At 44.1% G+C, this 13,601-nt stretch overlaps 1 protein-coding gene across 6 annotated transcripts in view; it reads left to right on the top strand.

The window, feature by feature from the left end:
• The window catches only part of LOC147028037 (protein FAM171A1-like), a 61,587-nt gene extending 56,976 nt beyond the window's left edge, over positions 1–4,611 (top strand). For 5 of the 6 annotated variants that reach the window (XM_085877985.1, XM_085877983.1, XM_085877982.1 and 2 more), the window contains 2 exons: positions 701–2,494; positions 4,257–4,611. In XM_085877985.1, coding sequence (XP_085734111.1) covers positions 701–2,494; positions 4,257–4,338 — 1,876 coding nt within the window. In that variant the 3' untranslated portion in view covers positions 4,339–4,611. Of the gene's footprint in view, positions 1–700; positions 2,548–4,256 lie in introns of all 6 variants that reach the window. The other variant, XM_085877984.1, reaches the window with a different exon arrangement.
• The last annotated feature ends 8,990 nt before the right edge of the window (positions 4,612–13,601 follow it).

The raw sequence follows: 13,601 nt of genomic DNA, 5'->3' as shown, positions 1-13,601 counted from the left end.
TCGTCACACACACACACACACACACACACACACACACACACACACACACACACACACACACACACACACACACACACACACACACACCTTGTCCACCAAGTTTCGTCTGAATCCTTCCATAACTTTGACATATCCTGCTCACAGACAGAGACAAACAAGCAGGGGTGAAAACACAACCTCTGTCCACCTTTTGTCGTGGATATAGATATGGTTGGGGCCACACGTCATGACACGACACGGGGTTAAACAGCAGTTTTTTTAATTTATCCTCGTGATTTATTGGCCACCCAAAGCCAAAATTCCTGATGAGAGCGCAAGCCCAAAAACTTTGGACGATTTGGCCAAAACATTGTGCCAATATCACAATTACTACAAGATGTATTTTGGATTTTAAAAAGTTAAATGAATCTATTAGTACCCTGAGAACAGCCTGATTGGGAGCAATACACAAAGACATCTCTCTGTTTAAAAAAAACGAAAAGTGCAAAGAGCTTGCTTCAAGGAAATGCAATGTTTTGCTTTGTCAAAGTGCAGTGCTCTCCCTCATTCGGGTCAGTGTTAAAGATTTAGGTTTGGCTCAAAGGCAATGATGGACAATGATGGTACTGTCACACAGTGAGTTGTACTCCAGAATTAATGACGAAAAATTGTCTCGAGTGAATAATTTTCGAATCACACTTGTAAATTTTCTCCCTACCAGGACATGCCGCAAGGGACGGAATCGGCGTCGGCGGATAAAAAGAGGTGTGCTCGGAACTATGGACGTAGGAAAACGTGACCAATCTACATCCATGTCACACTTGAACCTCATCACTGCCGTGCGTATGGAATCTCTTTCAACATGCACTGAAGCTGACCAGCACACACCCATCATCAAGGCATCGTACATGGGCTCACGCGATGCCCTAAATCGGCACAAGGCTGCGGGAAGCGGTCGTGATGGTGCTTCCCGTGACTTTGGCGATTCCCTCACCGGGCAGCAAAGAAGCATGCGTGAAGGCTGTCACCGCTCGGCCGAGACCTTGCAATTAACATCAGCACCATCAGACGTACTGCTCTCACGAACACCTGAGCGACCGGACAACATTTATCGGCACGGGCCCTGTGATGATCATCGGCACAGTACCTCTTCAGCAGTGGCTGCCACACAGACATCAGATGAGTTTGGTAATCATGCGAAAGAGGGTCAAGGTATACGACCCCAAGGGCTGGCACGGACAGAGGTAAATGATGGAGCAACAGCTGAGAGGCGAACGGCTGACATATCACGCTCAGTCGATGCTCTGGCCCGACCAGTCACCCTTCCTGGTCACCTGAAGGGCCAGCTGCTATGCTACAGCTCGGTGGACCAGATGAATGATGTTCGCTTTCAAAAGATGCTGCAACCGACCCTCTTCATCCCTGCGCACTACATGCAGTTGCCTGGTCTACCACCCCAGTATCGTGCAAGTTCAGCAGAGACGGACAGGAATGGCTCACAGGGAGGACCCCCATCCACGGCTCCATCGCTGCAGCAACAGCAGTCTCAGGCCTACTATCCACAGGGGCATGACCTGGCAACACAGGAGACAGAGAGCGATGAAAGTGGTGGCCTCTCTGAGTCGATCTCTATCCCTGTGACGCTTAGTGAAGCAGCCATGACTAAACTTAATGCTGAGATTCATGGCCTTTCAGATAAGTCAATGCTTGAACCTGGAGATATTCAATCCACACGACACCCAAGAGCTTGGTTCATTTCTCTGGATGGACGTGCACAGGTGCGGCACTCTTACATCGATTTGCAACGGTCAGAGCGCCCTGGAAGCCAGGATGCCAGCCTCGATTCAGGTGTGGATGTAAGCGGAAGAAGTGGAGGTGGTGGTGGCATTGAAGCGGGCAGATTACAGCGACGCCCCTTACTGGAAGATAGACGCCGCCATCAGTCGGGTGGAGGTCCGGTATACACGAGACTGCTCCGAAATCGCAGTGAAAGTGAGACTGCGGTGGCAGGTGCAGAAGATGGATCGCTAAAGCCACTCTTGGGTAGCGTCAATAGCAGAGATGGTGTCCCAAATCTCAGCCCAGGAGATGCTGAAGACGAAGAGGAGGAAATGGGTATGACCACTGAATACCTGTCTCACCTGCAAAGTCCACCAGAAGCTCCAAGAGAGCGTCGTGTGCCCTTCCGTGACGGCTACAATGCCAGAAACGATGAACATGAGGCAACAACTCCGACAGATACCAGTCTTGGAGACTACGGACGAGAAATGTCACGTACCAAGAGTAAACAATATTCAAAACAAGAACAGCCGGAGAAAGCGGGGGGTGGTGAATATTTGACGAGAATGCAGGGTGAGTTTGCAACACGTCCCACTGACTTCAACCACGAGATCCGACATGGGGGCTCTGCACGCGAATCTTTGCGATCACCCGATGACGGAGATGACCAAGGAGAGTCAAAGAAGAGTCCCTGGCAGAAACGGGAGGAGCGCCCCCTCATGGTATTCAACCTCAAGTGAGCCGATGTGGAGAGGTCTTTGAAGCCTCGGGCCTTTGTTTCTGAGCCAGGTCTCCTTCGGTTTTTTGTTTTGTTTTGTTTTTGTGCCATTTATCTGGTCAACCTTTAATCTCGCTAGCTAAACTGTGCTTTAATCAGTTTTGTTTTGTGCAGGTTAGTGGATTTCATGTTCTGGTTAAGGCAGCAATCTCTGAAGACCACTGCTGAGCTAGTGCAAATAGCCAGATGGCCTATTTTGAGAGGAAGGGTGGGTTGGGGGGGGAGGGGGAGGGTGAGGACTTGATCAATGAGCTTTGCCACAGCCGCTGCCTCTCCCTCTGCCATATTGCTTCAATGGAAGTTTGCGACTTTTATAGCAATGAGCAGGAAAATCAAAAATGGCCATAAGTATTGCTGCCTTTTCTACAAAGCGTGTGCAGTAAGCCATGCCAAATTAGTGCTTGGTACAAGTGACAAAGACAATTTACATAAATGATATTAATGTTGTGATTCAAATTGAATAGCGAGCTATTTATTTTACAGACCAATGGTGTGAAGCCAATGTGTTAGTGTCTGTCAACATCTTTAAACTTTCTATGAAATAGTTTATGGCTTATGAGCAATTGTAGCTTCTTGCAAAGTCTGACAGAGCATGCATGCATTCTCACTCATTGCAGAGCACAACATTTGCCATTGTAGTAAACAGGAAGTAAAAGGTAAATCAATAAATAAAACCAAACATGTGCTTTGGTAGTGTGAAACGTAGCTGAGCATGAAGTCACGTGAAAGTAAAACGATGGGTCAAATGTAAGAGATAGAGAAAATCTTCCTAGTGGTTTTAAGTGCCTTTTGCCCACACTAGGTTGAGAGTTGTAGAATGCATGTTCGAGAGGATGGGTATGACTGTCCTGTTGACCAATTAAGTCGAAGCTTGTTCTGGAAATTATACCATCTTGTTTATGAATGGGCTCATCATGACCCGTTTTATTTTGAATGGCATGTAATTGTATTCCCACGAGACACATTTGTTAATCTCAGCTTGCAGCCTGTTGTACGAGTGGTTTGACAGACAGAGTGTGTGCGTGTGCGTGCGTGTGTGTGTCAGTGAATTGGAGCGTTTTGTGCAATTTTTACACTCTATTTCGAACCTGTGGAAGAGAATAAAATGGTACAAAAGGTGCCTTTCGAAAAAGAAACAAAAAAAAACGGTTCTTTTCAACACGCCGCAACTTTTCGATTATGAGTCTCAGGCTACCAAAGGTGTAAGTAAGCACCGAGCAATCCGATCACATGTAAAACATGCGGAAAGTTTAACTTCCCGGTTAAATACACATAAACAGCAGTTTTGAAACCTCATTGTAACAGCTTGCAAGCAGCGTAACAAAATTGCAATGGTGGCAGCAATAACTCGAAAGCACATAAACGTCGAGTCAAAGTGGAAGTGAAATTGTCATCTTGCAGTTGTCGATAGTCATCAGAGGTTTTTGGAATGCTTGGTGATTCGACCTGGACCAAATGCAAACCACTCTTTATAACTATCAGCAAAATGGACACTTACTATCTGGCTTGATAGGCAATAACTAAATAAATACCCTCCTCCCTTCCACCCCCCCTCCCCACCCTGCCCACCCTTTATACAATCCTTACATTTGGTACACATTTTGCATTCATTTGACACACCAATGATACTTACAGACTTGATCTGCAGTCATTTTCCTCTCTATCTCGAGTGCACTCGATTGACTCAAGCTTTTTCCTTTTCTTCTATTCCGTTGGGCAGGCATCGTGAAACGCCGGCCACTGCTACAGCCACAAGAAACCAAGGGACTCCTCAAGTCGCTGATCTTTTTACTCACATTTAATCGTCATTTTCATCACCAGGGAAACAGCACTTTCCTTTTCTTTTCTAACCTCCCAGCTCTCGTCACAAAATCCTTGTGGAGTTGATATTTTATATAAGAGTAGGCAAGACTTCTCTTTCCATCGCCGTCCTTAGAAATGGTGCAACCGTTCCTAGATTTATTACAGCCGCGCATTTTGAATATAGCGACAGTCGTTGGCAACAAGAGCACACTTCTGTGAAGCAAATTCTTCTCAACAATAACACCACCAACTAAAAAAAAACAAACAAACAAGAGTCTAGATCTTGCAGGAGACGAGCATTTTTGTTCGAAAAAAACATGAGCAGAAGCAATCTTAGATGCTCTGGCCTCCACAAGACGTGCAAACCGGTTAATATCCGATTACGATCGTAAAGACTGAAGCATAAGAGACTACCGAACGCACGCAATAGCAGGCAATTTCGTTTTCAAAAGGAAATATCACAATTCTGATCAAATAAGGAGGTGGTTTGGCATCTACTGCATGAGGAGTGATATTAAAGGTAACCAATTTAACCAAGGAACAGTCAGAAGGTGGCTTCAAGACTTGGAAGGATTTGGGGCGTTTTGGGGGAGGAGGGGGGTGGGGTGGGTGGTTATGTAGTACAGGATGTCAAAATTGCACATCCAGTCAACGGAATAAGATTAATGTTACTGTGCTATCAAATCACGTTACACTGGTTAAGTTATTTGATGATGTACAACCTGCGACTAGTGGTAAAATAACGTGTGCTTTTGACATGATCTGTGCTGCAATGTGGAATTTTGCGAAAAATTTCATTTCCTGTTTCGTGCAATTTTCAGTCTCTGTGAATAAAAAGGTGGAAAATTGAGAAATCTGCCAAATATTGCGTACGGCGAATGCTTTGCGGATGCCGACTCACTTTTTTATAGACAACATCTCGGCTCGTGAAAGAGCGGGATGATATCCTACTATATTCGTGTGTGTATGTGTGTGTTCATGTGAAAATCATAGTAAAAAAAAAACAGGGCTGGGTCGATCCCAACCAAATTTTGCATACGTGTTGGTAGTGCCCAAAGTCAGGTCATGAGACCAAAATAAAGAACCTTCTATGAGGGGGGAGGGGGAGATACTTCCGATTTTTGCCTGTGCATGCATGTGCCACAGTGCAAGTGATTTACTGACCCCTGCTGCAGACTAGGGATTATTAGCTATGGCACAAAATATATCTTCCCCACGATCCCCACAATCTTCCCTAGGGTGCTCCCAAAGGGAGTGGGTGTTTCTAGCAGGTTAAAAAGGAAATGTACAGACAGTTGGAAACAGCAATCAATTATTTGTTTTTTACAGAACTCACCCTTCACAAGGCCAAAGGCCATTTTTGGTGGGGGCTACACAAGGAGAGAGTGAGAGCCAGAGAAAACGAGGAGAAAAAGACATGAAATGTCATAGCCCCCGTCATTTTAATAATTTTGCTGCATGGAGTTGAAGGGCTAGGCCACATTTATTTACATCTAAAATGGCCACCAGCCTACCATCTTTGATCAGATCAGAAATTAATGTGAGGCACATGTGTATGCAATCATTTGCTGTGCTTGTGCCAAGTTTCAACAAATTCGGACCATGGATGTCCGAGAAATGGTTGGGGACACGTTTAAGTAACGCAATGGCCGCTGGTTGGCCATCTTGGATCTGTTCTCGGTGGGGGGCGGGGTGGAGGGAGAAATGACCTGCATATGTAAGCCATCATTCATTATCTGTGTGCCAAGTTTGAACATCATCGGTAAATGCATGTCCGAGAAATGGTTGAGGATGTGTTCAACCTCGGGTATTTACAACTAAAATGGCCGCCAGTCGGCCATATTTGATAGAATCGTGAAACAAGATGATGTGCTTAGGCACACCATCATGTTTTGTCTTTCTGCTAACATTGAACAAAATCAGTCCATACATGTCCGAGATATGGCTGCAGACGGACGAGACCCAATCCATAATTGTTTTATTGATGGTTTTAAAATTGTTATTCCTCTTGAAATACAGAGGGTTGTAGGATGAGGGAAAGGAGGACACTGGCAAGGAGTTCCAGGGTAGAGCAGCACAAGGAAAAAAGTTGGACGAGTACGAAATAGTGTTGGCCCTCGGGATACAGTATATACATGCAGTATAGGGGTGTGAAGAAGTTCCAAAACGTGGGGAACTCAGAAGGACAACAAGGGAAGACAGACCTTTAGAGCACTTTCTATTGTAGTATCTGTAGGGTAGACTTAAGTAAGGTAGCTACAGAATACTGGACAGAAAGAGGTTCCAACGATGATACCATGCCGTGCCTCACCAGGTTGACAGCACGCTATTGAAGCCTGTCAAAGAGAGAAAGACGACAAGCAGGTGCACCAGCCCAAACATGGGAACACATCCTATGAGAGGGTGTGTGCATGTGTCTCGCTATCTCCATATGCGGGTTTCAGGAGATGGAACGTGAGTCCTCATAGGTCTCGAAGTACTGTATCCAACTCCATTTTGGGAAGGGATCACGATTCATGGACCAAACTGTGACGTTTTCTTGTTCTCAGTTTTGTTCCAAGGGATCTTTTGAAGATATTCACTGAGCCCCAGACGGCTCCCAACTGCAGTTCATTTGTATTAATATTTTCAGGGATTTTTAAGATCTCTGCAAGGTTCGTCTTTATCATTCCCATTGCTACAATGATCACTGGAACAATTTCGGTGCAATTCAGCTTCTCGGATCTTTTCACTTCATTTTTGAAATCCTGGTATTTGGGCATTTTCTTGATTTCTGCATTATTTAAGCCAAAAATCGATGGGGACTGAAACCTCAATTAGCAATGCCATCTTTTCTTTTTTTGTACCGATGTACTCTATCCGGTTGCAATGCTTTGTTTTCTCTATTCACACTCGATGGATCGTGAGGTCGTGCATGAGCATTATGTCCTTATTTTCAATGATTGCTTTTTGTTCACATTTCCATGAGTTTTCTGGAACTGGGATATCAAAGTATTTGCAGATGTTCCAGTGGCTTATTCCACAAACACTGGTGTGCCTTTATGTGTATAGCTGTTCTGACATGGGCTTTTTACATCCTGATAGGAGGTGACTCATGCTTTCTGTTTTCACCTTGTAGAACCTCCACCTGTCCGATTGAGTCAGTCCTACCATCTTCTTAAATGTGTTGGTATAGCGTCCTTGGTCTTGGGCATTTATTATGATTCGTTCTCCATACCAGTTGAGCTGACCTCTTCTGAGCAATTGCAATGAGCCTTCCTTGTCTATACCCAGACTGTCCAACTCCGTTTTCTTTTGAAACCTCCATACTTTTTTATCGTTCTCCCAGTTGGCGGTGTATATCTGCTGATATTTCGTTTTATATATTAATTTTGTCTTTTTTGCAGTCGTTGGGGCAATACTCGCTGCTGTTTTAGTTTTGTGTGTGACATCTAGTCAGAACTGTGTTTGGAAATTTTTTTGCAAGGTGGGTTTGGGATACCTTTTCTGGCTTGGCTGGCTTCGTGTTTCTGTACAAATTTGATTCTGTAATCTGTCGAACCATTCACGTACTCGGCCAACCCGACAGTTTTCACTGTGTATTTGCTTGAGCGTCATTTGGCTGCCACCTCCTTCTGGTCTTGGCAGGTACATTGTCGGGATGCAATGATTTTTGAAGAACATTTTGTGGATTGTGAGGAGTTTACTTGTTTTGATGTCTCATTTATTGATTTCTGATTGTGGCCAGTTTATTATTTCGTAGATGCACTGGAAACTGAGTTGATTTATGGCTTTCTTTTTATTTTTTTCTCAGGGCGAGTTGTTTTCAGGATCAGCCTCGTTCTACGCAAGTATTCTTTGGTAATTGTTTTGCGCGTTTGTGACAAATTTGTTAGTCCTCTTCTCCTCCAAGGTATTTGTATGATGCTTCGTTTTGTAGTTGTTGTTTTGTTGTATAGGTCAATTTTTATGTTGTCCGTTTTTGTTAGTCTACCATGTACGAATGTGCACTTGGCACACTTATCTCGGCCAATATCAATTTGAATGTCGCCAAAGTACTGCTTCACTAATTTCAGTTGTTTTTCCAATTCTTCGTCATTCAGTGCAGAGAATTTTTTATTTATTTTTTTTCATCCATGTGCAGCATATGTCACCTTTCTTGTTTCTTCAGACTTTCTTTTATTGAGAGAAAGGGCCAAAAACTATATATAGCACAATGTCTCAAAGTTGTGGTTGGTTTATGACAACTTGGTGGATGAGTTGGGTAGGTGATGAGAACAAGCCAATTTCGATGTTGGTTGAGGTCTGGATGCAGATCCGGCCTATCGATGGGGTACAAAACGTAAACTGTTCAGCCTGGCAGAGATATGTGCTCTACCGAGTGCTATTCTAGTTCTCTCTGTTTCATGAGTCTCCATTTCCATGGTGGTGCTTGCTCTCTGTCTGTACAGGGTCTGGTTTGTTCTTCTTACAGCATTGTTTGCCTGTTGCTTTTTCTTGAATGAGCAGTGTCGCTGCAAAGTACACAGTATCGATTTCCTTCAAGGGGAGTGATTTTGGTATAATTATACCAATTGATCGGTTAGCTCTCCCTTTGATTATATTCTACTATATACAGTATGTGTATTGTGTGTTTGTATGTATATGTTTATGTGTGGTGTGTGTGTGTGTCTTGTTATGTCTGGCTTTCTTCTTGGGACAATGGTGCAGTAATTGGTCTTTATTTTGATACCTCCCCCAATCATCTGCCACTTGTCTTTTGGCCCCAATTGGTATTTATTTTACTCTACTTTTAATCAGGAATGTATGGGTTGTTAATGCAACTTTTTCAAATTTGTGATATCGCACTCTCTATGCTGGTGGCCAATTTTGTCTGTAACTGGATTTCCCCCCACCTCCCCCACCCCAACCGTGCATTCCCCACTGCTCATGGATTGAATACACGTTGCAGAAGAAGATGATCTCTTTCTTCTCCATGCTCCAACTCTCGTTTCGGTATCTCTTGTGGAGCTTTATTTTTGGTTTATGGAGACAGGTAGCACCTCAGCCTCTCAATTTGGTACAGATCCCTGTCTCCCTGTGAGATGGTCTTCTTTCTCACAAGAGGAGGTACAGGCTTTATTCTTTACAGCACACATTCCAGCTCATCGTTGTGGCTGTACAGACTTGGGACTCCAACTGTATGGGGTCTGTGTCCCATTATTCAGCATTTCGTTTTTCTTTTATTCTCAACACAAAATTTGTTTTCGTTTTTTCTCGACATCCTGCTTCTTCCCCCACCATCCCCCAGCGTCTCGGTACCGATTATTTCCCTCAGGGACTGCTGTACGGACCACCTGACATCCCCACCAAGGCTCGAGTAGCATTGCATCGCTTCGGGCTTACTTCCTTCTATGCCCAGCCCACAAGACCATGGATGTCCACCAACCAGCCTTGCACCATGGGAACACAGACCTTCACAGACACAGGTTGTATAATTTTTGGAGAACAGAAGACAGTTCAGGAAAACATCTTCAGGACAATCACAGGAATTCCATCAGGACCAGTGGCTTTCAAGACATCAAGCCCCTGAGTGATTTTGGCCCCTCCATTGGGTGTAATGATAAACATTTCAGTTAGTCCAGAAGGGCCAACCCGGTCAAAGGTGGAGTTTGCTGCAAAACAATCAGAAAAAGATTGATCTCATCAACAGCAGGTTTACTTACTTCTTGACCATTGAAAAATTACAGGTAAGGATGACTCATTTAGGCCAAGAACACAGCAATTCTCCAGAAATCTGAGTAAATCTCTCCAGAAGCTGGGTCCCGAGCCACTGAGCTGGGATAGAATTACAGAAAGACTGCATACTGGAGCTTAGCACTCTCCGCTTTTACAGCAATTGCTTGCAAGACAACATAGATGTCGAGTCTGCCAAGAGCCATCATTATAGTACTTAAAGAAGTGGTTACTCTTGGCAATCGCAGCAACACAGGCAGGGGTGAACCAGGACTGAGAATGGGGTCTCACTTGGACGGTCCAAGAAGAGATGAAGAACTCCATGCCAACACTAATCCAATGAGTAACTTCTTCAGCAGCTTCTGATGGGTGATGACAAAGAATTGAGTTCCAAGAAATATTGCAAAGAAAGGAGTGGAATGCATTCCAGTTAGCCTTTCCATACTGAGAAACTGTCCAGTAAAAAGGATGAGCAGTGGTTGAGGGTCAGAAATACGTAATATGGACATCAATGGTGATGTGATCTGAGTTGTCTTGTGGGGAAAGAATTTCAGCAGCACATTTATGAGGGCTAGAACACCCAAACGGAACAATAAAATACCTACAATCAGGAACAGGGTCTGCAATGTGGGTTAGAGATGAAATAATGTGGGTAAAAGATCAACACAGGGCAAAGTTGTATGCATTCACACCTGGGACTCAGTACAATGGGAATGGCCCAGCCATTCATTATGGTGGACATCAAAATCACCAAAGAACACGATCTCAGCAGCTTGATGATGGGAGATAGCTGCATCAATGCTATTGGAATCAAAATCTAGAACGATGTAGTTGGGCGAAGATTGAAATCTGCAGAAAAAGCACAGGTGGGTTGTGGGTTGTGGAATGCAAAGATACAAGGCGAAAACACATGAACTCAAGTGATCGGTTTTCAAGAGTGACTTCCGAGGCAAGTGGGAGAGTGGCGTTGGCATAAAGCGACCATGAAATGGCAGAGTCAAATCGACGTATCATATAACCAAGTATTGCAACGAAATCTAATGATATATCAGGATGCAAGCGAGATTCACAAAGTGCGAATACATTCGGTGAATTCTCTCCGACTCTGGAAAAATCTTTATCTCTTTGCTGATGACTCCACCCTCTACCATACCATCTGTCATCCCTCAGATTGGCAAGCAGCAGCCTCTTCACTTCTTGCAGATCTGGATAAAAATCACAAATTTGTCTGCGATATGTCCCCCCCCCCCCACCCATATATTTGCAGGTAGCTAAAGGTCCACCAGCAACTCCCTTCTGGTAAAACTACCAAAATCAAGAATCGCTGCTCACCTTCACCTCTTTCATTCCTCCTTTTTCCCACCTTTGGAACAAACTCCCACTCTCTCTTCAATCCCATTCTTCCCCCCAGGTCTTGAAAACAGCTGTTCACCACCATCTCTTATCTTCCCCCATCCAAAACCACGATCTTTTCTTCCCCCGCTAATCCACCCCAAACCCACCTCCTTCAAATTCCCTGCTTTCCTTCCTGAAAGTCCCTGTAGTGTCCTCTTGTTAACCCTGTGTACCCCATCCAATCTCTCTCCCTTCCACAGATCTCCTCATGTCTCTCTGTTCCCCAGTTTTTCCTTCCCTCTCCTGCCCCTCTTTTCTCCTGCTCCCCTTGTTAGCTCTCATACGAGCCGAGACAATGCATCCAATATATTTTTTTAAGCCACAGTTGCTGCAACTTTCCTTCTCAACACATCCTTCTTGGGATTGCTCCAATCCTAGCTCAACAAAACAAACTTCAAGATCTGCCTTCTTCTAAGTGCCAAGTTCAGGAAGCAATGCTTTCGGAAGATCACTTTCCTCATTCAGCACCTTTGCAACTTCAATATCATTTTCCTTTGCAGTATCCGATGTGTCCTTCCCTACTGTACAATCATCAACAACCATTTCTGTAGATTCACTCAATTACATCTGTACCATCTGCATCACAACAGTGAGAAGCACTAGGCTCATCACAACCTTCTGCTTTGGCAATCACCTCCACAAGATTCATAAACAGTGAGTAATTAGCCTTTACAACTACCATCGAAATCTGAACTCTGAGATTGGTTCTGAAAATTCATTTCAAAAACACCACTCTCACACTGGTTCATTTGATAAGCATCATCCTCTTTCTCTTGAGGTCCATCTGTGACTGTTAAACCACCTTGCACTTTTTTCAAGTTGGGCAATTTACTTGCACCACCTTGCACTCAGAGTTTACATCAGCAAGTTCACCTTCGATTGTTTCAGAATCAGCCACTTGCTCGGTACTTGGCATGTCAACATCACTGTCGCTCTCCTCCACTACATATCCGACAAGTGGTTCAAACATTGGCTCTGCCAAATCTGCTCTACCCTGCTCGGTCACATTCCCAATGCCGAAGTGCAGCAAGTCCAGTTTAACTTCACCATTGGTTTTATACGAGTCAGTCAGTCCAAGCATAGTCTCAACAGAACCATCAACGTCACCTTTGAGAATAACAGAAGCTTTTGGTTCCATCACCTCTCCCTTGATAGTATTGGCCCAAGTGTTCAGCCGCTCCTGTAACATCTCATCCATCTTTTCCCCAGCCAATTGTAGTTTCCACAAGCCTTTATCAGCTAACACCAGCTCTTGTTCTGTTACACGAGTTTCCAATTTTTGCACCTCCTCAGCCAAACCACCACCCTGGTGGCACTTACAAAATCCCCATTCCTTTACCTACTGTTGTATTATGGCATCCACACAAGCACAATGGTCTTCCAGGTCCTCGTTTACGCCCTCCACGCCCTTATTTACTTCGTCAGTTCTTTGATTTGTTGACCAAATTTCTTCTTCCAATTTTTCTTCCATTCGAACAGCTTGGGTTTTACCCTCTTCTATTTTCAATGCCATTTCTTCCTGTTTTAGCTCAAATTATGATGCCATTCCTCTCTCCATTTTCCCTATTTCACTCCTTTGTTCATCAATTTCATCCTCCATTCCACCAACCTGTCCCTTCAATTCAATTCACTCGTTTTTATTCATTCAGTCATTCCCTTCATGTTATTCTTTTGTTCATCAATTGTGTTTCCCATTCGGACAAACATTTCCCTCCTTTCATTCCTATGTTCCTTCATTTGTTCACTAATTCCTTTCATGTTACTCTCCATTCCATTGAATTTGTCCCTTCAGTTCATTCGTTTATTCATTCTTTAACTCCTTCATGCATTTTTAGCTCGCCTGTTCGAAGAACAGAGAGCTATAGCGATACCCCCGGCATGAGCGTGAAAATGTTAAAGTTTTTGGTGCAAGTTATTTTTTCCTTTCCAATGTTTTTATCTACCACACTAGTTTTTATACATATTATGTAAGACCGGTCGTCCGTCCGTCTGTTCCTGTCCGCACTCTAACTCCCAAAGTTTTCAACTTTCACGGTTCATATTTGGTAAATAGGTACAGACTGTGGAGACGGTGTGTCGCGACATAGGTTCGTCATCTAAAGTGGTTGTCATGGCAACCAGGATGCTGTTTTCCATCCGTTCCTGTCTGCACTCCAACTCCCAACACTACATA

The sequence above is a fragment of the Eptatretus burgeri genome, chromosome 4 (assembly GCF_056783735.1).
Source record: "Eptatretus burgeri isolate ZD-2024b chromosome 4, Ebu_testis_v1, whole genome shotgun sequence".
NCBI classification, from domain to species: Eukaryota; Metazoa; Chordata; class Myxini; order Myxiniformes; family Myxinidae; genus Eptatretus; species Eptatretus burgeri.
This window is presented reverse-complemented; position numbering and strand designations above follow the sequence as displayed.